The sequence below is a fragment of the Pavona decussata genome, unplaced genomic scaffold, assembly GCF_977016875.1.
Source record: "Pavona decussata unplaced genomic scaffold, jaPavDecu1.1 SCAFFOLD_307, whole genome shotgun sequence".
In the NCBI taxonomy this organism is placed as follows: domain Eukaryota; kingdom Metazoa; phylum Cnidaria; class Anthozoa; order Scleractinia; family Agariciidae; genus Pavona; species Pavona decussata.
In genome coordinates, this window is record NW_028145700.1 from 206348 (window position 1) to 234071 (window position 27724).

The 27724-nt window shown below is 38.4% G+C and overlaps 1 protein-coding gene across 7 annotated transcripts in view; it reads right to left on the bottom strand.

Moving 5' to 3' along the window:
- LOC146454235 (uncharacterized) overlaps positions 1-27724 on the bottom strand; it is a 223135-nt gene that overhangs the window by 14520 nt on the left and 180891 nt on the right. For 4 of the 7 annotated variants that reach the window (XM_085095708.1, XM_085095703.1, XM_085095702.1 and 1 more), the window contains exons 2-11: positions 26354-26418; positions 24859-24973; positions 24380-24541; positions 24194-24271; positions 22518-22585; positions 22127-22220; positions 15526-15687; positions 15341-15418; positions 1385-1452; positions 995-1088 (exon numbers count right to left, since the gene is read on the bottom strand). In XM_085095708.1, the coding sequence (XP_084951834.1) occupies positions 995-1088; positions 1385-1452; positions 15341-15418; positions 15526-15687; positions 22127-22220; positions 22518-22585; positions 24194-24271; positions 24380-24541; positions 24859-24949 (895 nt within the window). In that variant the 5' untranslated portion in view covers positions 24950-24973; positions 26354-26418. The remainder of the gene's footprint in view (positions 1-994; positions 1089-1384; positions 1453-15340; positions 15419-15525; positions 15688-22126; positions 22221-22517; positions 22586-24193; positions 24272-24379; positions 24542-24858; positions 24974-26353; positions 26419-27724) is intronic. The other 3 variants (XM_085095704.1, XM_085095707.1, XM_085095705.1) reach the window with 3 other exon arrangements.

A 27724-nucleotide genomic window follows, 5' to 3' on the forward strand; every position in this document is an offset into this window, starting at 1 on the left:
AAATATTGTTATTAAAGTAGCTTAAAATTCCTGTCAGCATGTTTTATTCAATATGTCGCTCGCTCGCTGGTGTGAGACATGGAGAAAGGGAAGTCACTATACTCAAAAGTGAGATGCAATGATAATTCTCCCACCCAGCGTCTCTCCCCATTTCCATTTCTCATAGATAATACTTGGGACGAATAGTATACTTTTTAAATAATATAATACAAAAGCTTCTGTCATTTAAAGTGATAAACTAGGTGAAAGGCTTAAAGTGATAAACTAGATGAAAGAAATACTCATAAAAGCAAATGTCTTGGGGGAAATATTTATGTAAAACATTTCGGTTTATGTTTTTGGCACTTTGGACTGCCTACTTGTAAGTTTTGAGTTTTTTTGATTTGCTTATGGAAAAAATGTTCCCATTTCATGCCTCCTAATATTCATTCTTTGGTCGCGTGATAGGCATTTCAATCCATCAAAATTAAATCGGTCATAAGTTCGATTACACTCAACCAATTCAGATTTACACAGAGATTTGCTTTTATATTCTAATAAATAGATGCAAATTCAGGCCATTGAACATCATTTTATGAAATTCAAAGTTATCAACAATTCGCGTCAACTTAGCCTCTTTACAAACCGCTTTTTATCATTAATTATGTAACCTTGATAATGGCGCAAGATGCACCGAAACGTCGGTTCCTATCACTCATATTTCTTGTTTCATGTATTTTTAAAGACATTTTAGTACAAAAATTCCACTGCGAAAAAATTTCAAATTATACCGTGGCTTTCTTATGAAATAAGTTTTGATTTAGGAAGTTTCCCCGTTTGAAAGAATAAAAAAGCTTAGAGAAACTTCACTGCATAGAATCTGAATTTTCGTAACTCTTTCTAGTTTGATACGAACATCTTTAGACGGAAAATTTCACAAACTTCCTGACATCTTAATGTGTCGCCATAAATGGTCCGTGTTTCCCAGTGATAGCTTATAAGACATTATATTCACCTGCATCTTCGTCTCCGTTTGTATCTCGCAGCTTGTTGTATTCATTGACTGCCTTCCTCCTTAGTTCCACCAATTTCTTGTTATTCTTGTCAATCTTACATTGGTCAAGATTTATAACACGCGTGTTGGAAAAGTAACAGCTTTCAAATTCTTCAAACTTTTTTTACCTGTTTTTCTTTTATTATTCTTTCACTTTGTATCTTTATTTTATTCATGGCGAATTTAAAGTCATCAACAAAATTGGACTGAATTATCATGAATACTAAATAATTTATTTTTTGTAGTGAGACTTGAGCAAGAAGGTACGCACACAAAATCAAGAAAGAAAGACTATCCTGAAGTGAGAACATGACAAATCTTTTCCATTCAAGCATCTGTAGTGAAGGATACTGCTAATCCCTTTTCACACCACGTGATGGCTTCCTCAAACTGATTCAGCTGAAAACAAGCACTTGCTCCTAAAAAAAGAAACATTTAAGTTCGACATAATTCTTGGCTTATTTAAGAAGGCTAAAAGCTCGTTGAAGAATTACATGAGTGAGAGCCTTTGTTTAATGTTACGTTCCCAAACAATCGTTCCTTGTTACTTGCGATGAGCAGTGTTTATTTACTATCGATACGTTCAGAGGAAACAAAAGGATCTCGGGGATGTTGATGGTGTTTGAACAAAAACATTCCAAAATTGACAGTAAGCACCCTTCCTCATAAAGAAACTGCTCTGATAACACCAACGGGAATATTTCTACTGAATTCGTGCACATAAAGCAACCTACCTTTAAAAGGCCATGTCAATGAAGACTCAAAAAACAAATTTGCTATATTTTTCTACCACAAAAACTGCTATCTATCCTTACTATTAAAATGCAATTTGAATGATCCAGAAGTTTATTTTTCCCCAACTCGCACATTTCAATTGTTATTGTCAGTAAGCGACTAACATGTGCTCATTTTGAGACCATATCATGCAACAACGATACCTCCTTTATTCAACTGGTCATAAAATTAACGTGAATTTCCATTACCAAAACACGATAAATTTTATCACCATAGCTGATACACGGAAAAATTTGCGCTCATTTTAATAGCGGAGCTCCGCGTGATGAACGCGCGTGCACGGATCCGCAATTTGGTAACCCACCAATGCCAGAAATTTTGGTGAGGTTATGACGTCACTTTACTCCGTCCGACCGTCCGTACACGGCATCACAGGAAAACCAATGCGTAGGGCACATTCAAGTATGGGAAGCTGCGCTTCCGCTCGCGTAAGTTTGGCGGGAAGTTGCATTGCCAACTGCGTTTAATAAGAAAAACAAAGAGCGGCGGCGACGAAAAAAACAAGGCGACTAGCGGCGGCAGAAACAAATCGATTAGTAACGGCTGTGTACAAAACGAACGATGAAATGATGAAAACGCTATTTCTATTTATAGGCAATTATCTGTCCATCCATTTTATTTTGTGAAAATAATTAAAAAGCTTGTTTACGAGAACCTACGTTGATAAAAGAAGATCTGTTCGGATCATCAATGTCGATTGATAAGTAAAATTCAAGAAATCATGCGATAATTAAACTTGCTGATAAAATAACAAAGGCTGTTGATGAAAATGAAAATACAGTTAGTGTATTATATATATTATTATATCGTCATCATATTATTTTTATTATTATTATTATTATTATTATTATTATTATTATTTAGTTATTTCTTTTTTTAGCAATATTGTATCTTATAGCAGGGGAAATACACATCACCATGCTGGACCCGAAAAGTTAATCTCTTGGCAGTCACTATGGGTAAAGCATCAAGGTCTTACAAATGTATCTCTACAGGAAGGACAAAGATCTTCATTGGCACGGAAGTAACAGAGCGTGACCCACAAGAAAGCTCCAGAAAAGCAAAGAAAAAATAGAAACCTGATGCAACGAGTCGATATTCTCATCCCTCCAAGAAGGGGGCAGTTCTTCGTTTGATTAGGTTTCAGAGCTTCGTTTGTACATAGACGTGGGGACCACGCCATTACAGCTAGCATGAACGAGACCTTTTTTATGCAACACGTGTTTAGAAATTAGAAAACAAGAAAACTAGAAATAGTGCTCACTAGAGCTGCCCCCGGTTTTGAATAGTTGTTTTTGACGATTTGTATTGAATATAAATATTGTGTATAGGACTGTTGTAAATTTGACGATTCGATCAACTAATTTGTTGAAGTTATTAAAAAATATTCATAGAAATGGTCAACATATTGTTTTGTAAATCTGACGATGAAATCTATGACAGTCATCCAATATTGTATTTCAACATTGTTTGTGTAATATTTGGGTAAAACATGAAAAAAAACGTGCAATAATGTATCACTAGACAAGAAGCTATTTTCAGCTTATACTCGGGACATATTTGACTGCATGGTGCGTAAGCCTACAATCTTTTAGCAATGATAACCTCCAGCATCGCTTATTCTTCCAAATAGATAGATACAGTGATATAGTTGGGCAATAAGTAACCACCAGATAGAATTGCATTTCTTGCAGTCAGAATCAAATACGGGGGAAAACGACATTTGTCATACGAATGCTTTTATAATCCCGGGCTTTAATCCTTACATTTTCACCTTTCGTTTAGAGACAGAAACCATTTGTACGGTCCTGATATGTATGTAACGCCGGGTCAATGCCCCCCCCCCCCCCCGGAGTGGTCAATGACGGATCGTAATTTCCGGTATGATCGGTAACGTTACGCATCACGCGTACGTTATCCTTGAACGTTTTTCAATGTTTCGCTGTTTATATTTTTAAATGAAATTCAAGGGAAGGAATTTGTTATTCACCTTTTATTTGAAGAGAGAAACCGTTTCTACATGGTTTTTTTTCTATAGTAAACGTGAGTCATCTTTATCTATCTTGGCCCGCGGGGTCATAAACTGATTTAGTTGCCAAATTTACGGTTAACAAAACTAACCTTGAGGAACTAAAAAGAGCTAAGTAAATAAAAAACGATAAAAACCTTTCGAATTTTTAAAGTGCTAGTTATGAAAAGATGAAATATGAATGGTTGAAAAACTTGGAAAGTTAAAAGATGCACAAACGACACTATAAAAATAGACATATAAACAGATTAGGTTTCTCGCGTCTGTGTATCGCATTAAGTTTACGAGTCTTCGCCTTGGAAATCGAAAATGCCTCTCTAGGTAAGCGAATGCCGTTTCTGTTAAAGTTGATAAATTCTAGAGGAATAAGTCTTATTTTTAGTCATTTCTGTCTTGCATCTGCCATCCTGTATGTGACACGTCATGTGGTGAACTTTAGACTCGGCGCCTCACGGCGGGGATGCACAATCTGCGAGCCAGCTAAGCATGCGCGGCAGACGTGTGAGGCACTCAGGTTAGCCTTAAATTCACTCCGGTTAGCCTAAATAGCACTCAGGTTAGCTTAAATAGCTCCCCGGTTAGCTTAACGGTTAGCAGTTTATGTTGGGGTTGTCCATGCCTCGCATGTTTTGTTCATGCTTCGCATGCCTTGCATGCCTCGCTGGCTCGCATATTGTATACACTCCTCACAGCCCGAGTTCAGAGAACGCGACCGAAAATTTAAAGAATTTTATAGCGCGACGAAAACTCAACTCGTGCCAGCCGAGTACAAAAAATGGGTCCGAGAACAATAACTAATGGCCCGTAGTCTTATCTCTCGGCCCATCGCGACCCAAAAAATAAAAAAGAATTTGATAATGCTACCGAAACCTTAACTCGTGCCGCCTTAAGGCCTGAGTAAAAACATCATGAATTACAATCTATTTATATACATGTAAACCAGATAATGTAAATCTATTTCAGTCATGTAATATTGTATTTCAACTTTCCAACACCACCTTGCGCGCTCGCTAGAAAAGTATCGGAGACCACCGTGCGCGCCTAGTTTCATCAAATCGGGAAACCTTCCCATACTACAAACACATTTCTTACTTTTTTACGCGGGGGCATACCGTGTCTAACAAGATGCATATACTGGCATATACGCAAGATGCTGGGGCTGATTCATTTATTCCAACTGTATGCGTCGCCGATTGATAAAACTATCATTGCTGTTAGGAAACTCGACCAACACAGCTTTCCTCTTGAACACAACGTTTAATGCTCATTAGACATCGATGTACAACCTTTTGACGTCCGATCTAGCGACATTACAACACTTTCGATTTACGAGCGAGATGAAAAAGGACACGTGACTTAGAACGCTAATTTACTAGGGTAGGGTAGGGTAGTCATAAGTCCAGTCTCTCACGTTCCTTGACCACCCTTCCTGATCTGGTGCGACGGACTGTAACATCCTCCCCACCTTGTCCTCCTTCGGGGAGGACAACACTGAGTCTAGGTTCAGGAACAGGAACACTCTGAGCGGGAACAACATTCGACTGCAGTTTCTTCCTACCATGTAAAGGAACTTCTTCTTCTTGACTGGTTTGTAGGGTGGCAGATTCTATTTCCAATCTATGCAGACGTTGTACAGGCCTAGTTAGGATGCTCTTTTGTACTCTCACTGTTGCAGTTCGTACAAGTCCGTCTTTGCCAATGTGTACCTTTTCAACTCTACCTAGAGGCCATTTTCCACGAGAAACGTTATCTTCAGAGACCAGCACAATATCTCCTACTTGAATGGGTGCTGTTTCCTTCTGCCACTTGTTTCTCACTGTAAGCTGATAAAGGTACTCTTGCTTCCACCTTCTCCAGTAGTGGTTGAGCAATCGTTGGAGATAGAGGTATCTTTCCATAATTCGCTTACTAGACTCTTCCAATTGATAATCTTCAGCGTCAGGTAACTGTTTAAGTGATCTGCCAATGGCAGGATGAGCAGGTGTGATTAGTAATGGATCTCTGTTGTCGTCACTTACTGCGGTCAGAGGTCTGGAGTTGATTACACCTTCTATCTTGATGAGAAGTGTATTCAGCTCGTTGAAGGAGAGAACTGCTCTTCCAAGAACTTGGCGCAGTGGTTCCTTAACTGCTCTACAAAATCTTTCCCACCATCCACCTCTCCATGGTGAGCGTTCAGTGATGAATCTCCAATTAATCCCTTTCGCTGATAACTCTGACTTGATTCGATCTTGATCCAAAGTGTCCCACAGCGACTGGCTCTGTGACTTTGGCTGGTCATACAACTTCTTAATCTCTCTACTTGCGGCTTTGAAGGTTTTTGCATTGTCTGACCACACTGTATGGCAAAGACCTCTGCGATTTGTCATGCGACTGAAGGCTTGTAGAAATTGATCTGTCGTTAGGCCATTTGTAAGCTCCAAGTGAACCATACGCGACGATGCACATGTGAACACACATACATATGCTTTCTTGACACTTGAGCCCTCTTTTACATTTAAGGGTCCAGCAAAGTCAGTGCCAATGTGTACAAATGGTAAGGAGGTTGACACTTTTTCCTCGGGTAGTGATCCCATCTTCTGTGTGCAAGAACCGACTCGCTGTCTCTGGCAAGGCACACATCTTCTAATAACACGTTTGACATCACGTCGTCCTTGGGTAAGCCAAATCTTCTGTCGTAAGACTGATAGTACAGTTTCTGGACCCGCATGCAACATCTGTCTGTGTACATCTTGTATCAACCTTGCAACTGCTGGATGTCCATGCGGCAAGATTATTTGGTGCTTGTTCTCTTCAGGAAGGTCGGCGAACTGTAGTCTTTTACCTACTCTAATCACTTTATCTTCTTTGTCATAATAAGGGTCTAGCTTTAGGAGGCGGCTACTGTTGGGTAGTGTTTTTCCGGCTTTCAACTGCTCGTAGTCTTCTTTATAAACCTCTTCTTGAATCCACATACAGCACTTCAACTCTGCCTGTTTCATCTCCTCAGCTGACAATTCGGTCTCTTCAGACCTCAGTTTCATCTTGAAAAACTTTACGGCTCTCAGTACGTAAGCGGTTACTCTGATCAACTTCATCCACGTTCCATACCGTGACATATCAAGCAATGGCTCCACTACAACTGCGGTACAACCATGGGTAACTCTTCTTTCCTCTTCGCAAGATTCAGGAACGGTATCTTCACTTCGCGGCTGAAAAGGTTGAGACGCACAAGGATGCAACAGCCATGGGAGTCCATTCCACCATAGCGTGCTTGAAATCATATCACCACAGGTCAATCCGCGTGTCAACAAATCTGCAGGATTCTCTTTGCTAGGACAATACTTCCAGTATTCAGGGTCCCATGTTGACTGTATTTCTGCTACTCGGTTTGCTACGAATGGCTTCCAACAAGAACTCCGTCCTCGGATCCAATGAAGTGCTACCATGCTATCTGTCCAACTAACAACGCTATCCATCTTGATTGGCAAAGTCTCTGCAACATACTTCAACAATCTGACATTCACTACTGCCGCTAGAAGCTCTAATCTTGGAAGTGACACTGTCTGGATAGGTGCAACTCTGGATCTTGACATAATTAGCTGTGATGACACCTGACCTTGCTTATCGGTCATTCGAATGTACACTGCGGCTCCGTACGCCTTCGGGGAGGCATCTCCGAAACCGTGTAGTTCGATCCTATGGTCAGGGGTGACACCATTTCCAAAGCAACGGGGAATGGTCACGTCTTTCGACTGCAACAAATCTGATTTCCACGATGACCACTTCTCTTTGGTGTCACTGTCCAATGGGTCATCCCACTGTAGTCCCTTCCGCCACAGCTCTTGAAAAAGGATTTTTCCTCTTACAGTGAAGGGCGATATCAGTTCCATTGGGTCAAACATTTTCGATGCTAAGCTCAGTACGCTTCTCTTCGTCATTGGGTCATGACATGAGATGATGCCGTTTGGTGCCAGGAATCTGAAGCAGTCAGAGGTCAAGTCCCACGATACAACAAGTGCCTTGAGCGGCTCACTTGAATCAAACATTAGTGGTGGCGACGAGGCTCTCTTAGCTAGGTCTTTGCTATCCATTACAAGCTCTGAGTTGCTTGCCCACTTTGTCAAGTTAAACGCTGCTGTAAACATAATTTCTGACATCTCCTGTTGGAGTTTCAAGGCAGCGCAGTCTGTCTCGGCTCCTGTTAAGCAGTCGTCCACATACATGTTTTGTAGGATCTCCCTTGCAGCATCAGGGAATGTCTCTGCATACTTCTTGGCGTGATTATGGACGGTTGCGATTGCAAGAAATGGACTAGAGTTCACTCCAAATGTCAATCTTTGCATTCTGTAGACTGTGGTTCATTGATCTGCAAATCTCTCCATAGGTACGGGTGTACATCTTGATCCTCCGGTGCAAGCTTCACTTGAAGAAACATCTTCTCAACATCTGCCATTAGGCCGATTCTGTCGGTACGAAAACGGATGAGAACAGATGCCAGGTTAGGTTGTAATGCAGGACCAGGAAGGACGCAATCATTGAGAGAAACTCCACCCTCTTCTCGTGCAGAAGCGTCAAATACAATTCTGCACTTTGTTGTCCTTTTGTCTGCGCGGAACACTGCATGGTGTGGTAAGTAACGGACAATACCATCTTCATTTCTCTGCTCAGATACTTCTTCTGCAAAACCTTTCTCTACATATTGGTTGATTGCAGCACAATAAGATTCAGCTTTAACAGGATCGCGTTTCAGCCTCCTTTCGATGCTTTCGAGCCGTCTCGCAGCTTGTGCATAATTGTTCTCCAGTCTGGGGTGATCCTTCCCCCAGGGCAGTTGAACTTCATAGTTTTGTCCATCAAATTTCAGTCCTTTGTTGAACTCAGCAACTGCATATTCTTCCTCTTGAGACATGGTTGGGTTTTCAGCTTCGGTAATGCCAATTGATTCTAGTTCCCAGAACTGTTTTAAACTCGCAGTGACTTCATTGTTCTCTATCACTGTCAACATAGATGTTGAGTACTTTGAATAGCAATCAATGGGTCCAGTAAGAATCCAGCCAAGGTGAGATTTTACGGCAATCAACGAATCAGCAGTTGGTCCTCTCTTGTGTATCCCAGTTACAAATGAGTAATAGTAATCTGCACCGATGAGAACATCTACTTAAACTGAATTACGAGGGTAGGAGTCAGCAAGAGTTAAACCTTGTAGGTGAGGATTGTTCTGAAGGTTTAACCTGACAGGACCAAGGGGGTTGCAGATCTTGGGTATGGTAAGGGTTTCCATTTCTACAGTTTCTGTTGGTTTTCCCTTAATCGGTAAAAGAGCGAATCGTACACTTTGTAATCTCTTGGTTTCACTGGTTTCCCCACCTAATGTTGTGACACTCAATAACTCTGTGGGGCCTTGCAAGCCAAGAGACTCTGCAATGTTCTTACGTAGGTACGAGCGTTCACTTCCAGAATCTAAAAGAATACGAACTGTCATTTCCTGACCATTCACAGATAACCTTGCTACCGCTGTCTGAAGAAGTGTCTCCTTCACATGCGAGGTAGGTTGGGTTGAGGCCAATCCACTAAGGGTGCTATTGGTCACCTGCTGGGGTGAAGAACTGGGTACATGCTGAAGTGTAGAGGTAATTGGGTACTGGGGTGTGGTCGCTAGGGGCTGGCCATGCAATAATTTGTGATGATGTCGACCACAATTTGCAACTGAACACTTGGGTTGGCGACAAATTTTGGAGAAATGCTTGTAGTTGCTAGGCTTTAAACAATTGTAACACAGCTTGCTTTCTTGGACTAGTTTCCATCTTTCATCCACTGACTTCTCATTAAACAATGGACAGTTTGGTGAACCATGATCTGCTTTACAAAAAATACAACTTGGATTATTTAATGGTGGTCGTGCTTCACTGAACAAAGCAGAATCAGTTGATACTCGTTCACGGTCACTTGTATGAGTGTACGCTGACTTCTTGCTTTCATTTCTACCCTTACTGGAACTACGATTATTTGGGTAAGCGTTTGTGTGAAGGCCTCTCTCTCCTGCCTCTTTTGACACAACTTGTCGATTAAGAAATTTGAAGAACAAATCGAGATCAATTTCGTCATCAGGGGTGTCTGCAAGCTCTAACTCCCACTTTTCCAGTAACTGAGGGGGTAATTTTGTCTCGAACATTGGCAATAGGATACATCCGTGGCTCACTGGGTTTTCCCCGAGAGCTTCTAAAGCTCTAGTTCTGTTCTTTAGTGTATCATAGAGATCTCGGAGTGAAGATGCACTAACACTAGACTTGGCATCCATCTTAATGACAGATTTCACTAAGGATGAGATTATCACACGCTTTCTTCCATATCTGTGCTTGAGACATTCAACCGCTGGTTGATAGTTTGCTCCTGTCACCTCAAACCCTTCTATAGTTTGCAAGGTATTACCAGTCACCACTGAACGTAGATAGGTAAACTTTTGAACGTTTGGCAAGTCATCATTGTTGTGCACTGCAGCTTCAAACTGATCCCAGAAGCTTTGGAATTTCAACACATCACCATTAAACTTTGGTAGCTCAATCCTGGGCAATTTCAGGTTTGATGATTGGCGACTTTCAGTATGTGCACTTTCTTGGGAGCTTTGATCTTTTACTTTGCTTTCCTTACTTAGGTATTCATGGGCGGAATCAACAGCTTTATCTATGACATCCAAAAGACCCTTCCAACTACGAAGCTCTTCTTCAATATTCTCTTCTGCGATCAAAGCGATTATCTGATTTCTCAACTGAAGATAGCTCTCTCGATACTGGGTTAATCTTTCGATTCTGAGCTGTACTTTAATCTTGTTGTTGGCGTTTTGAATTAGTTCTACAATGTCTCGAATCAAATCGTCCATATCCATTTGCAATGTCTTAGCCTTTCGTTTAATGGAACTTATTTCCTGGGCTTGTTCCTCATTAACCGGTCGAGGAGACTCTTTCGAAACCTCAGTGAAATTCGAGCTCTCTTGCAATTCTGGCTTAACATCAACAATGGACTGCAAAACATATTGAGCATTTACTAACCGCTCAAGTAAGACCTTCTTCTTTCCAGTCGTCGGCAAACCCTTTTCGTTAAGCCTTTCGCGAAGTTGTTCGACTGTGAGGGAAGATAAGTCCTCTTGTTTACAGTCGAACCAGGTCAAGCGTACCCCCCTAGATTCTATTAATGAATCTATTATTTGAAAATTGAACCCGTTAGTCGTTTCAAGTATTCAAATCAAAATTAGATTTCTGATTGGATTATACGAACCAGGGTACAAATAATGCATGAAACCAGAAAACCAGAAAGCCCGCGGAAAAAACTCCTCTCAATATATTCAGAGCGGCAATTCTTGATTTATACAACAGTGGATTTTCCAAAAAGCAGATTTCTCGTGATTTACAGCAGTCAACGCGTACTGTCAGAAAGAAAATTCGCCATTTTAAACCAGGCACGGTGGGTCCTGTCGCGTAAATTTAAACTCACTAATGATCACTAAATGAACATTTTACGTTTGTACACTTGCGTTTTTTCCGTTAGTTATTCAAAAACAAAAATGAACGGTTCTCTTTTTGAGGTATATGCAAATTAATTTAGCGAAAAGTGTGCGAACTCACAATGGCAGATGTTCATTTCAGTTGACCTTCGACAATGGCAGCACATGTGTTGCGCTATTCGTCGACGTATAATGGACAGTCTGGTGAAATAATAATATGTACCAAACTTTTTCATGCTACAAGGTAGGTAATGCTATACATGAAAGATAAATTGGAATTTTTTAGCCCGACTCATTTGCAAGCGCTTGACTTTGTGCTCTTGCCATGACCAAATTTGCATAACGAATTATATGAATGTGTCAACAACCTGCAGGAACAGTTTGAACGAACGAGCTGTTTCAAATGTACTGTAGTTTGAATTTTACAGGCTATTGCTTTTACTGTAAGCGCGGATCTATGTTCTGCAAATTTTAATTTGGTCATTAATCCGCGTTAACAATGAATAAATGAATGCATTCTTTGAAACGACTAATGGGTTCAATTTTCAAATAATCGATCCATTAATAGGGTCTAGGGGGGTACGCTTGACCTGGTTCGACTGTAAGCATTTCGCTGCCATGATTACTCGCGGCCATCTTGACGCCACGTGGTAAATTGCTGTTGGCCGTACGAAGATTCAACTCAGTCAATCCACGGCATAAATATCGTCTTCATCCGACTTCGAAGGACCAATTAAGGACGGTGCCTACTATTGTTAGTGCGCATACGTTCTGCGCATCGCGGGATACTCGGGTTTCCTATAGGTGGTGCCTACTAATACCGGAATATTTTTGCGCGGTTTAAAACTATACAGAGAAAGCAGACCTTACCAAATGCTTTTGGTATCTCAAAAGAAAATTGGGGGTAACCATGCATTTTTCAGAGATAATTAAACTTCAATTTAGGAAAAAATCCCATACATTTCTTTATATTTTGGCGCTTTTTAGAGATATTATTGCTTAATTATCTCTGAAAAATGCATGGTTACCCCCAATTTTCTTTTTGGATTCCAATAGGCCTTGCTAAGATGTGCTTTTCCCGCATAGTCATAAACCGCACAAAAATACTTCCGTATTAGTAGGCACCGTCCTTAATGTTAGGAAACTCGACCAACACAGCTTTCCTCTTGAACACAACGTTTAATGCTCATTAGACATCGATGTACAACCTTTTGACGTCCGATCTAGCGACATTACAACACTTTCGATTTACGAGCGAAATGAACAAGGGCACGTGACTTAGAACGGTAATTTACTTGGGTAGGGTAGGGTGGTCATAAGTCCAGTCTCTCACGTTTCTTGACCACCCTTCCTGATCTGGTTCGACGGGCTGAAACAATTGCTAATAGAATATTTTGAGTCACGAAGATCGCGTTACGTTGTTTCCCTTGTGTTACGGTACTGATCATGAGGATCCCACCGGAAATTTTGGAAATTCCATTACGATAACGTAAACTTCTCAATTACCTCTTTTCTGTCTCCTATCGTGGCTCGGGACTGTCAAACAAAGCACGGTTCCTTCGCCAGGAACTCTCCAATTTCCACCGTTTTAGATATCGAGTGCTTCTTAGAAGTTATTCTTTCGATTTACCGCTTCAAAATGGTGAAAATTCCGTTTGAAAACGGCACTCTTGAGTCCACAACAGGTTAACAATATGGCGCCACAAATTTAATCCGTTTTTAATAAATAAATCAAATGATGCGTTGACGTCACACAGGTAGGGGTGAGTGGCTCCTCTCCCTCGCGATATAAGCGACAAGAATGGATTTTGATTGGCCTGCTGTTGTTGAAGACAATCAGAACAATACATCCCGAGTAGGAGAGGGCGGGTTTAATGAATAAATTAATGTACAGATTTGTGGCTACGACGAAGGAAAAAAAAAAAAACCAAGATGCCTGCTATAATGGCATTACGCGTGATGCTGGGGCTGATTCATTTGTTCCAAGTGTATGCTTCGTCAATTGATAAAACTATCTTTGCTAATGGAATAGTTTGAGTCACGACGATCGCGTTACGTTGTTTCCCTTGTGTTACGCGACTCAGACTTTCACCGGAAATTCGTGAAACTCCATTACGATAACGTAAGCTTCTCAATGACCTCTTTTCAGTCTCGCGTCGTGGTCTAAGACTGTCAAACAAAGCACGATTCCCTCGCCAGGAACGCACCAATTTCAACCGTTTTAAATGTCGGGTGCTTCTTAGAAGTTATTCTTTCGATTCAGCGCTTCAAAATGGTGAAATTTCCGTTTGAAAACGGCACACTTGAGTCCACAACATGTTAACAATATGGCGCCAAATTTAATCCGGATTTGATAAATAAATCAAATGATGCTTTGACGTCACACAGATAGAGGTGAGTGGTTCCCCTCCCTCGCGATATAAGCGACAAAAAAGGATTTTGATTCGCTTGCTTTTGTTGAAGACAATCAGAACTATACATCCCGAGTAGGAGAGGGGAGAGTTTAATGAATAAATTAATGTACAGATTTGTGGCTACGAGGAAGAAAAAAAAAATCAACCCGTTTTTAGACACGGTATGCCCCTTCAGGGCATCCCGCGTAACAAGATGCCTGCTATACTGGCATTACGCGTGATGCTGTGGCTGATTCATTTGTTCCAAGTGTATGCTTCGCAGATTTATAAAACTATCCTAATGGAATAGTTTGAGTCACGAAGATCGCGTTACGTTGTTTCCCTTGTGTTACGCTACTCGGGGTTTCAAGGGAAATTGCGCAAATTCCATTACGATAAAGTAAGTGACCTCTTTTCAGTCTACCATCGTGGTCTAAGACTGTCCAACAAAGCAGGATTCCTTCGCCAGGAGCTCTCGAAGATGCTGTGGCTGATTCATTTATTCCAACTGTATGCCTCGCCGATTGATAAAACTATCATTGCTAATGGAATATTTTGAGTCACGAAGATCGCGTTATGTTGTACAGTACAGTACAGTACAGTTTCATACAAGAGGCAAGTTAACGTTGCAAGTTAACCTTTTTGCCATCCTGACCATCCATTTTCAAAACCAATTTGAAATAAATTCAGTGAGGTTATACGGTAACTTTTCATAAGACTTGACTTCCATTGGTGTAGTCAGTACCCAAGCGTTCTGCCTTGGTGGAGAATCAGGGTCGCTTCTTTCGGAGTTTTCCAACAAACGTCACGTTTTATCATGTTTGGAGAAATCTATGGTATTTAGTACGGATGCTATTTTTGAAATTTGTGACAACAACTTTTGTTTCCAGATGATCCTTTAGTAGGGTTACTTACTGCGCTTCCTAGTTTCAGACTTCTCCTCTTTTTAACTAATTGTTTAATCTGACCCACCGACCCTAAATTTTGAACCCACGGAAACAGCAAATGGAGAGAAAAGGGGATAGCCTTATTCATCATGGCCCGATTGAAAGAAGGCCGATTAACGCTAATTCCCGATTAAAAATTAACCGAGGTTCTTATCTCGCTCGTTAAAAATGTTTTTAAACAATAATTTTGGCAAATGGTAAAGAAAAATCGTCAGTCACAACTTACAGACAAACATCTTTGGAAGAATCTTTATTTATTACTGATTAAAATTGAGTCAAAGTTCACTTTAATCCGGGATTAGGTTAATCGGGCTTTGAACAACTGGGCCCATAATATTGGGAAGTGTGAAAGTTAAGGTAAAATCACTAAATTATTTGTGTGCAACATTCATGTAAACAGTATCGGTTTTAAAATGGCGTTTTTTAAATGAGATGGACCATTCCCTAATCTACATAGGAAACTACGAAACATATTTTTCCAAACAGATCTAACATTTAAGCGGTGTAGCGAACTCGATATATGTCACAGTGTAAAGTTATCCCCGTCCCAATAAAACTAATGATATTGACCAACTTTGTATTCTTATCGTGTGTGTATTCGTTATTTTACTGCAGATATTTTAAATGTTTACATAATTGATTTTGTATTTAAGTAACTCGTACCTGTGAAGATCGCTTTCAAATAAGATGGCTGTAAGGAACAGGCAACTTTCGCATCAGTCAAGGAATCAGTATAGTTTCCTGTGAAAAAATAAAGTATGAGGAGAAAGCTAGCATATTGATGCGGGTTCGATTGAAGAACCTTTAATATTTTAATAAACCAATTTAAGTTAACAAAAATTTCTCACCCAAACAATAATAAGCTTTTGCCCTGTTGCTGTATAGTTTGGCTTTCAGTTCCTCATCCTTGCAGTTAACTTTAATTCCTTCCGTGTAGAAGTAGATGGCGTTGTTATAATCATTCTGTCTGTAACTGTTATTGCCCTCATTTTTGTGAACTTCTGCTATTGCTAAAATGAAGCAATTAAAAAGATAATGTATTAGTAGATAGCCTGCAGCGCAATGACGTTTAGCTGTGAACGATATTTTTCTTTGACTTTTGTTTTAGCGCCCCTGTGTAAGAAACGAACGGCGCAGCTTAGTACAATTGTAAAAGTTTTATTAAATTGACCCTTGGGTAAATTCGTGCACCTACTTTCAAAACGCAGTGAACTGAAAAGTAAGATTTTTTAAACAATATTATACTAAAGGTTCTGTCAGTAGACAGAACAATTGTCCAAAACTTATTCAAAGTGATAAACTAAGTGAGAGAAATACTCATAAAAACAAATGTCTTCGGGGAAACATACATGTAAAACATTTCTGTTTATGGTTTTGGCGTTTTAGACTGCCAATTTGTATGTTTTGAGTTTTTTTGATTTGCTTTTGGCAAAAATGTTCCCATTTCATGCCTCCTAGTATTCATTTTTTGGTCTCGTGATATTCATTTCAATCCATCAAAGTGTAATCGGTCATAAATGCGACTGCACTCGACCAATTCAAATTTAACCAGAGGTTTGCTTTCATATTCTAATAAAAAGATACAAAGTCAAGCCATTGAACATTATTTTATGAAATTTAAAGTTACCAACAAAGACATTTTAGCACAAAACTGATTCCACTGCGAAAATTTTCAAATTATACCGTGGCTTTCTTATGAAATTAGTTTTTATTTAAGAAGTTTCTCCATTTGAAAGAAGAAGAAAGTTAAGAGAAACTGCACTGCATAGAATCTGAATCTTCGTATCTCGTTTAGATCTCGTATCTCGGAGACATGCGCGGGCCCGAACGGGGTGGAAGTATGTTTTAGCGGAGCGCTTCTACCTTCCTCTTTCGGTGGGTTATCGATTCAATAAGAGGGAATTTCGCATCTCAAAATCAGTGTTCGGATGCCACCTGGTAGGAAAAACAAAATGGGTGACCGTGGATCTACTGAAGAGTCCCATGAAAAATCGATTGCCAAGAGATACAACATGGCGGATAATGGCGCGATTGAAGCGAAGAACTCGGATGACACCTCTTCAAGCGAACAAAAAGAGCCAAACCTACAGGAAATCAAAGCGATGTTAGTCGACATTCAGACTTCACTATCTTCCATACTGCTCGAGAACAAACAGTTCAAGAAAGAATTAGATGAACTGAAAGCTTCCCTTCAACTCAGCGATAAAGAGCTCCGTGACACGAAGACCAAACTTGACGAAGCAGCCAAAGCTAACATCAAATTAGAAAAAGCATTGCATGTAACGGCGACTTCGCTTGAGTCTGCAAGGAAGGATTTACAACAACAGACCGAAGAAGTAAATTATTTAAACGAGTCTCTGGATAATCTCGAACAGTACACTCGTAAAAACAGCCTCGAATTCCATGGAGTCCCCGAAAACTCGTACGATTCAACAGAAGAAGCCATCCTAAAGATCGCAGCTGCCCTTGAAGTCCAAGTTACCCCAAGCGACATCGAAATTTCGCACAAACTGAAACGTAAGAACGACAGCAGCGTCATAATTGCAAAATTTTGTAGCCATAAAGTGAAAACCAGCTTTTACAAAGCACGGATAAAACTAAAAAACATCAAAACAACCGACTTGTTCCTGTGTCAGTTTGCTTCGGCTGTAGGATCGAAAGACCGGCTATTCATCAACGAGAATTTAACCAAGTACAGGAGAAGTCTGGTCAACTCAGCAAACCAAAGACGAAGAGACGGATGCATAAGAAGTGTGTGGACAATGGACGGTAAAGTTTATGTTAAAACTTCCCCGGACGGGAATCCTATCAGAATCCATTCAGAAAGTGATTTAGATGCCCTTTAAAATGTACAAACAATAGGACCGAAGGCAGGGAGGGTGGGAAGGGTACGCTCTTGCTGAGGAGGATTTCGGCGAAGGCTATGTCTCGTTTAAATAACTTTTTTAAATTTTCATTTTGTTTTCCTTTGCTTTACCAGTGTACGATTACTTTAATTCCATATTATAACCAGCTGCGATCTACAAATTCTGCAATCTACAACCATTTATCAGCAATGTTATATGCTGATAATAAAGCTGAAAGGTTGTTATGCCACTGCTATAACTATATTTCTCCCTCCAAAATATTACGGTTTACAAAATATATCTATTTTTGCTCCAAATTTGCATGGTCAAAATTTCTATTATTATTATTGTTATGTCTCACAAGTTAAAATTAATTTCTTTGAACGTGCGAGGATTACGTAACGGTAACAAAAGAAGAGCAATTTTCTCTTATTTGAAAATGCAAAAAGCCACAATCTTTTGTCTCCAAGAAACATACTCATCATCTGAAGACGAGAAAGTGTGGTCTGCTGAATGGGGTGGTAAGATTCTCTTTTCGCACGGTTCTTCGCACTCGAGAGGTATCTGTATTCTTCTGAATCCAAGTAATGTCACATTTAATTTGCAAAGCGTTAAACAGGACTCATTGTAAACATCTATGCTCTCACTGACTATCGTGACCAAGACAACTTTATCCGTTCATTGGGTGAGCTGCTCATGTCAAACACAAACACCTCAAATGTAATCATTGCAGGTGACTGGAATACAAGCCTCAATCCAATCGATAAGCGCGGCGGCCAACCCTGGAAAGCTACAAATTATAGGACTTCTCTTGTCAGCCTTATGGATGAGCTTAATCTCATTGATATTTATCGACAAATACATCCCATCGCTAAATCATTCACATATGAGTCGAAACCTTTGAATTTAAAATCGAGGATTGACTTTTTCTTGATTTCTCGCCCCCTTTCTAGTTGTGTCAAAAATGTAGAAATCCGTACGTCAATAGCACCAGACCATAAAGCAGTATTCTTAAATATTGAGGTTAAAAGTGAATTCACAAGAGGCCCGGGCTTATGGAAATTTAACAACACCTTACTAGAAGATGAAAGTTATAAAGATCTCATTGAGTTTTACTATCCACAAATTCTGAATAAATACTCCGAAGTTACAGATAAACAACTCCTGTGGGAATTAATAAAAATGGAATTACGTGCCAAAACTATTAAATTTTCAAAACAAAAGAGATTTAGTTTAAGAAACAAAGAAGAAGCCCTTCAAAATGAACTACAAGAACTTGATCATAAAATTTGTAATAGCGATGCTTTTGATCAGGAGATCTTGGAAAAATATGAAGCTGCTAAAGAAGAAGTCAAACATATACATGAAGTAAGGGGAAAAGAAGCTATGTTCAGATCAAAGATGAAATGGTTCGAGCAAGGAGAAAAGCCAACTAAGTACTTCTTTAATCTGGAAAAAAATAACTACGAGAAAAAATTAATCCGAGAAGTTGAATTAGAAAACGGCGAAACAATTTCAGACCCCGTGCAAGTCAATAAAGAAATTGGAGTTTTTTATCAGAATATGTACACTTCTAAAATTAATGGCAATAACAACACCTCCGCATATGAACACAATCAAAAGATTGACGGCTTTACTGAGGGTTTAAACATTCCACAATTAAAGGAGGATGAACAGGAATCCTTAGAAAAGGATTTGACCTTGGAAGAACTAAAAGATGCTCTAGCATCTTTTGCAGACAATAAATCTCCAGGAGAAGATGGATTTACAAAAGAATTTTACCAAACTTTCTTCGACTTGATTGGAAAAGACCTCCTGAACTCGTACAACGATTCTTTTCAAAAAGGATCTTTATCAATTTCACAGAAAAGAGGAACAATAACACTTATCCCAAAAGGTGAAATTAACCTGACGGATTTAAAGAATTGGCGTCCTATTTCTTTACTTAATGTTGATTATAAACTCCTTTCAAAAGTACTAGCCAAGAGAATAGAACAACTTTTACCAAAATTGATTCATACAGATCAAACCGGATTTATTAGTGGCAGATACATAGGCCAAAATATAAGACTTTTGAGCGATATAATGGAATTTTCGGATACTAAAAAGTTTCAAGGAATTTTTCTGTTTGTAGACTTTGAAAAGGCATTCGACTCCTTGGAGTGGAACTTCATATTAAAATCTTTAGAGGCATTTAATTTCGGAGATAATTTTAAAATATGGGTTTCTGTTCTTTATAACAACGTACAAAGTTCTGTCATGAATGGTGGACATATGACCAATTATTTCGAAATATCAAGAGGAGTTCGGCAAGGGTGTCCGCTTAGCCCCTGCTTGTTCATACTCGCAGTGGAGCTGTTAGCCCTTAAGATACGCCAAAACCCAAACTGTAGAGGCATACAGTTACCAAATGATCAAGAAGTAAAAATTTCACAATTCGCAGATGATACGACCATAATAACTAGCAACGTGGACTTTCTTAAATCACATCTCCAAGTCATTGATTGGTTCGGAACGGTTTCAGGCTTAAAATTAAACAAAAAGAAGACTAAGGCAATGTTGTTAGGGACAATGAAACATAGCCGTTCTAAGATACTGGAATTCAAAAGTACAAAAGATCCAATTAAAGTATTGGGTACGTTTCTGTCGTATAACCAAATTAAGAATGTTGAACAGAACTTCGTGAATAGGATAGAAAAATGAAAACTAAGTTGAATTTATGGCTTTCTAGGGATCTTACGCTCTACGGTAAATCTTTATTAGCTAAGACGTTAGGCCGGAGTATCTCAATTGGTCTACGCAGCGTCCATGCTGTCTGTCCCGACTTCAGTAATAAAAAATGTCCAAGCAGAGCTGTTCAATTTCTTATGGAAAAACAAAAAAGATAAAATAAAGAGATTGGTTATGTATCAACCCCTTGCGGAAGGAGGTCTTAATTTTGTTAACTTTCCTGTAGTAGTCAAGTCTTTGCGCTTAGCTTGGATAAGTAGATTTCTGAGTAATTCCCGAGTCTCATGGAAAGCAATCCCCAATCATTATCTTTCCACACATGGTGGGTTACAGTTCCTTCTCAAATGTAACTATAATGCTGCCTGTATCAACAATAATTTACCTACTTTCTATCGGGAGCTTTTACAGTATTTTCAAGAGTTCAAGAACAAGACTAAAACATTTTCGTACGGTAACTTCCTGCTCTGGAATAATGAAGCGATAACCATCGAGAAAAAGATGCTATTTTGGAAATCTTGGTTTAATATGAAAATTTTCTTTATTCAAGATATTCTTAATGCTGATGGGAATTTCTTAACTTTCGCAGAATTTCAAAACAAGTTTAGTATTAAAACAAATTATCTTCATTACTTTCAACTCTTGGCTGCTATCCCTTCCGATTTGAAAAAGAAAGCCATGTCAGCTGAAGTACCGTCACAGGAACAGCTACTAAATTCAACTACGGTATCCTTGTCACCTGAAAGTACGCCCGTAGATCTAGCAAACATGCGCTGCAAACATTATTATAAAGTGCTGAACAAAAACTCCACAGTGGACCCAACTGGCATCAAAACCTGGAAAATCAACTTTGCCGACGAATATTCAGAATGGAAAAATAAATTCTTATTTATATATCTTTCAACAAGAGATAATAAACTAAGGCAGATCTCATTCAAGCTTTTACATAGAATTCTAGTAACCAAAAAAGAACTCTTCAAATTTAGACTAGCCGATGATAAAACATGTTGTTTCTGTCCTAATCAAGACTCTATTGAACATACCTTTTTAGACTGCATTGTGTCACAGTCCTTTTACTCTGAAGCGTTAATATGGTTTAATCATGTAAATAACACTGATATTAGTCTCCCCAATAAACAAATAACCTTAAACGACATACCCGCTATTCAACAATTAACCGATTACCCAATACGTAGATTACACTTATTTGTTATTTTACTAAAACAATACATTTACGCTTGCAAATACTTTGAGAGGAAACCAACCATAAAGAAATTTCAAAATAAAGTTTTATTGCAATGGCAAATTGAGAAATGTGCTCTTCCTTAAATTCTTTTTCTATTTTCGTCAAAATATTAACCTTTGAACAAAAAGGGGGTAGTTATATGTATGTAAAATAGATACACCAGTCATGCAACAGCAACTAAAAGCTATAATAATTTTCCTCGGCGCAGTCTTGTCCTTGTTCAGCTTTGTCTCCTTTTAATTCGTGTTTCGCTTCTTTCTTATATTAATATTATTAATAGTTTATGCACTGGTACTGCAATGAGTTAATTTTCTTTTCTTTAAGTGTAAGTAGCTGTAAACAATGTAATCGATGTAGGACGTGTAAACTGTAAAATATTGTATTGTAACTAGTTTTTGTGTGTTGCATCATAATAGAAAAAAAAGTAATTATTGTCAGTAATCTGTACATATATCATGGTTAAATATTGTTTCATGTAAAGCAAATAAAACCTGTTCAAAAAAAAAAAAAAAATCTCGTTTCTAGTTTGATACGCGCGTCTTTAGAAAAATTCACAAACCTCCTGACATCCTAATGTGTCTCCATCAATGTCCCGTGTTTCCATAATAGCTTATAAGAGGTTATATTCACCTGCATCTTCCCCTCCGTTTGTATCTCGCAGCTTGTTGTATTCATCGACTGACGTCCTCTTTAGTTCCACCAATTTCTTGTTATTCTTGTCAATCTTACATTGGTCAAGATTTATAACACGTCATTGGAAAGTAACAAAAAGCTTACAAAATTCTTCAAACTTTTTTGCCTGTTTTTCTTTTATGATTCTTTCACTTTGTATCTTTATTTTATTCATGGGGAATTTAAAGTCAACAACAAAATTGGACTGAATTATCATGAAGACTATAAATAATTTATTTTTTGTAATGAGACTTGAGCCAGAAGGTACGCACACAAAAGCAAGAACGAAAGACTCTCGTTAAGTGTGAACATGACAAATCGTTTCCATTGATGCTGTAGTGAAGGATACTGCTAATCCCTTTTCACACCACGTGATGGCTTCCTCAAACTGATTCAGCTGAGCACATGCACTTGCTCCTAATAAAAAGAATAATTTAAGTTCGGCGTAATTCTTGGCTTATTTAAGAAGGCTAAAAGCTCATTGAAGAATTACATGAGTGAGAACCTTTGTTTAATGTTACGTTCCCAAACAATCGTTCCTTGTTACTTGCGATGGGCAGTGTTTATTTGCTCTCGGTACATTCACAAAAGGATCTCGGGGATGTTAATGGTGTTTGGACAAAAACATTCCAAAATTGACAGTAAGCACCCTTCCACAAAAGGAAACTGTTCTGATAAAACCAACGGGAATATTCTCCTGAATTCTTGCACATAAAGCAACCTTTAAAAGGCCATGTCACTGAGGACTCAAAAACAAATTTGCTATATTTTTCTACCACAAAAACGGCTATCCATCCTTACTGTTAAAATGCAATTTGAGTGATCTAGAAGATTATTTTTCCCCTACTCGCACATTTATATTGTTATTTTCAGTCTAACATGTGCTCATTTTGAGGCCAATCATGCAACACCAATACTTCCTTATTCAACTAGTAAAATTGGAATGCATGATATCCATCATCAAAAAACGATAAATTTTATCACCATAGTTGATACACGTAAACATACGCTCGTTTTAATAGCGGAGCTTCGCGTGAGGAAGGCACGCGCACGGATCCGTGTAATAAACTATCTAATTACATCCATTTTGAAATCACTGGTGATCCTTGGAATCTGATTGGTCCAAAATGGTGCAATTTATTCCCAAATTGCACCATTTTTTGCTCTAAATTGCATCCTTTCTTTAGCCCATCAAAATGGAAATGAAGTAACACAAATAGAATATTAATATTGACAATAATACTCTGTGATTTCAAAATGGATGTAATTAAGTGGTAATTGAACTTCGTGTCGTGCAATTTTGGTCTGAAATCCTACTTGTGATTTCAAATCAAACTCGCGCTGCGCGCTCGTTTGATTTTGAAATCACGCGTATGATTTCAGACCAAATTGCACTCCACTCAGTTCAATTGCAAATATTAATTACATCCATTTTGAAATCACTGGTGATCCTTGGAATCTGATTGGTCCAAAATGGTGCAATTTATTCCCAAATTGCACCATTTTTTGCTCTAAATCGTATCCTTTCTTTAGCCCATCAAAATGGAAATGAAGTAACACAAATAGAATATTAATATTGACAAAGATGCTCTGTGATTTCAAAATGGATGTAATTAAGTGGTAATTGAACTTCGTGTCGTGCAATTTTGGTCTGAAATCCTACTTGTGATTTCAAATCAAACTCGCGCTGCGCGCTCGTTTGATTTTGAAATCACGCGTATGATTTCAGACCAAATTGCACTCCACTCAGTTCAATTACCAATATAAATAAGTCAAATAAATGGCAGCTTAAAAGCATTTGCTAAGGCGTCAAAATTAGCACATTTTTGTCACAACTAAAATCTGCGTATCGGGAAAAAAAACCCAACCTTTTGGATCATACAAACTGCATTTTAATAGTAAGGACAGTAGTTTTTGTGGTATAAATATAACCGTTACGGTATTTTTATCGTTTGTGGATTTATTATTTCACTGTAGATATTTTAAGTGTTTACATTATTGATTTTGTATTTAGGTAACTCGTACCTGTGAAGATTGCTTTCAAATAAGATGGTTGTAAGGAACAGGCAACTTTCGCATCAGTCAAGGAATCAGTATAGTTTCCTGTGAATGAATAAAGTATGAGGAGAAAGCCAGCATATTGATGCAGGTTCAATTGAAGAACCCTTTAATATTTTAAAAAACCAATTTAAGTTAACAAAAATTTCTCACCCAAACAAAAATAAGCGTTTGCCCTGTTGCTGTATAGTTTGGCTTTCAGTTCCTCATCCTTGCAGTTTACTTTAATTCCTTCAGTGTAGAAGTAGATGGCGTTGTTGAAATCATTCTGTCTGTAACTGTTATTACCCTCATTTTTGTAACCCTCTGCTATTGCTAAAATGAAGCAATTAAAAAGATAATGTTTTAGAAGATAGTCTGCAGCGCAACGGTGTTTCGTTGTGAACGATACTTTTCGTTGAGTTTCTTTATTTTAGCGCCCCTGTGTAAGAAACGAACGGCGCAGCTTAGTACAATTGTAAAAGGTTTATTAAATTGACCCTTGGATAAATTCTTGCAAGTACTTTCAAAACGCAGTGAACTGGGACGAGTCGCTCCAGCCTTAGCTACCCACACTAGGGAAAGATTTTCGAGTTTTGCTGGTTTTATATATTGAAATATTCTGGTAAAAAAAATTAAACATTTCTCCTCACCTCTTAAAGTGCCGTCATCAAAATCCATTGTCTCCTCACCAGCTGGTGTGAGGTCATTTTCACTTGCAGCTTTCACTTGACTCTGCGCCATGAATGCTGGGGCGGGCTAAAAACCCTATGAATCAAACAATTTTTATGTTGATTTTATTCATCAGCTGCCGTTATTCCTTTGAAACACTGAAGCGTAATGCCTGTGTTAATTACACATTATACCCGTGAATGCTAAAGGTAAAAGCCGAGTCAACAAAAACTTCTGTTCAAAAATATTTTTGTGCGTGTTAAGATTGCAAAACAGCTGGGAAGAATAAGGACCAGTACCTTATTTTCCATTCCGCCTCATTCACCCTTGGGACAGAACAAAGAGATTAACAAAGCCTATTAATGATTTCAGATCGGTACCAGACCCAGTAGCAATACCAAGGTCTAGAATCCAAAGACATATTTTTCTTTTATGGCGCGGGCCGCAAGGCTCCTTTGTTTATGATTGAATTGTATTTTTTTCTAACTTAAGTCTAACTACAGTTGAACCTATCCACAACGGCCACCTTGGGGACAGAAGAAAGTGGCCATTGTGGAGAGGTGGCCGTTATGGGGAGGTAGGGGTGTAATGTGACACATTTTTTTCGGGAAGTACAACATGTTTATTGTGCCAAGTTCATGCTTACTGTAGCCTATAATGGCAATCCAATCTTAAATAATATATATAGATAAAATACACAATAAAACGTAAATAATGTTTTGAATCAAAATGTTAACAAGACGAAACGAGCAAGGTTCGCAACATTCGCTGTATTATTGTCGGACAATTTATGCTTACTGCAGCATATAAATAGAACACAATCAAAATACGTATATCATTAAAATGGATACAGAATTGTAATGTTCCGAAGACAAATGTCGATTACTGCATCAGTTTATAAAAAAGGGATTTTACTAAAACGAACTGTACTGGCCGTTGTCGAGAGGTTACTTTGGCAGTTTGGGACGCACTTTAGTGGCCATTGCCGTTTTAGAGAGGTGGCCGTTGTAGAGAGGTTTAAACAAGAGCTAATGTATGGACTGTCTGCCGGGACAAAAAAAAGTGGCCGTTGTAGAGAGGTGGCCGTTGTGGAGAGGTGGCCGTTGGTGGAGGTTCGACTGTATATGTAAATCCATGTTATATTTATTTTAAGATGGGTGAATAAAGCTTATTATTATAAAAACATTTTGGAGAAATACAGGAGAACGAAAAGACATGTTTCCCCGACACTCCTTGAGTTCTACTAAGCTGGCTAACTCCATGCAGGCGTGCGTATGGTTTTGCTCGCGTTTTACTCTTTGCGTACTTTTTTTAAACAATTTTTACTTAGGAAAAGGAAACTGTGTGTAGAGTAATAGCTTGAAGCCAGGTTACTGCTATTTCGTCTATTTTTGACAGATTAAAAAATTCTGTTATTAAACTTCGAAGAATAGGCTAGTGGACGTGAATTCTATCGCCAGAACACAAATTGCTTACCGAAGTTTCCATCAAAACCTCTGATTAATGTTCCTCTGAAGGGATAACAAGTGATCGTATGAGTCCTGAAACAGAAATATTTGGCAATTATTGTGATTTGCTTTTGTCATCTTTAACCGATGAGTCTATTCGAGTGGTCATATTATATTTGGCGAGTATTTATGACAGAGAAACGGCTGGTCAGTTCAAAAGGAGGCGTTGGTTGCATTAATGAGGTATGGGATAATGTTATGATATGTTGCTAAATAAGAAAATCAATATCACTGGGCCAAATTAAGTACAGCGGGTGAAGTGATGCGATACAAATAACTACATGTAAGCGATCGATGTTTGTAAGGCAGAATTCAACTATATCCAAGTTCATCCATCTAAGACCATCAATGGCTTTTAGGGAATCACACGCTACTGCAAATGACTTTGTTTCATCTCCTTTAAAATCCTTTTTAGTCTAAAATTGGAAAGTTTAATTAGAAGACAAACAACGAAAGGTTTTGACCTTTTGCTTTTTGTCTTCTAATATAATTTACACTCCTATATTCAAAATTACTTTGAAGGCACAAGAAACTGTGATCGCTTGTTTCAATCTTTTTTATTTTAAATGATAACAAAGAATTTTAATATCTGTTACAATTGAAAATTTCCTTTGTCATCGAAAACGCTCAAAAATCTCTCTTTTCTGATAGTGTGAGGTAAATTTTAATCGTATCCGTTTTCCGCACGATCACGCAATTTCTGTTGATAATACTTCGCATCAGTTCTTTTGTTATTCATTTTTCTACTATACTGTTTGAATAAATTAGATCAACTCCACTAATTTTCACTTTATCAATGCGTAACATATCGATCGAAATCATTCGATCATCAAAAACGTATTCGAGAATTAAGTCGATATTACTCGATATTTGTCAATGATTATCCACAAGTTTAATTTGTTGACAAAAGTCGACAATCACAAGATTTTGACTATCGATTGTCATAAACAGAAATTGGGCCGGCTGCGAAATTAGCCAAGCCAATAATCCGATATAGCTTGAATGAAAATTCATAGAAGTGTAAAAAGCTCTACATTAAATCAGTATGGCAATAAAGTTATTACAGAAATTGGGCCATTTTTCAATCGGCTGCGAAATTAACCAAGCCAATAATCCGATATAGCTTGAATGGAAATTCATAGAAGTGTAAAAAGCTCTATATTAAATCAGTATGGCAATAAAGTTTGGTTTGCTATAAATGCTGTTGCTATTCAATGAAGAATAGGATGTTTACCTAGAGAAATAGTTAACATTACTTCGTTCAGCCGTGCTAAACAGTTCGATCGTGCTCGATTTCGTTCCCGAACTGATGTTCCCCGAGCCACGTTTTTCTGAAAAC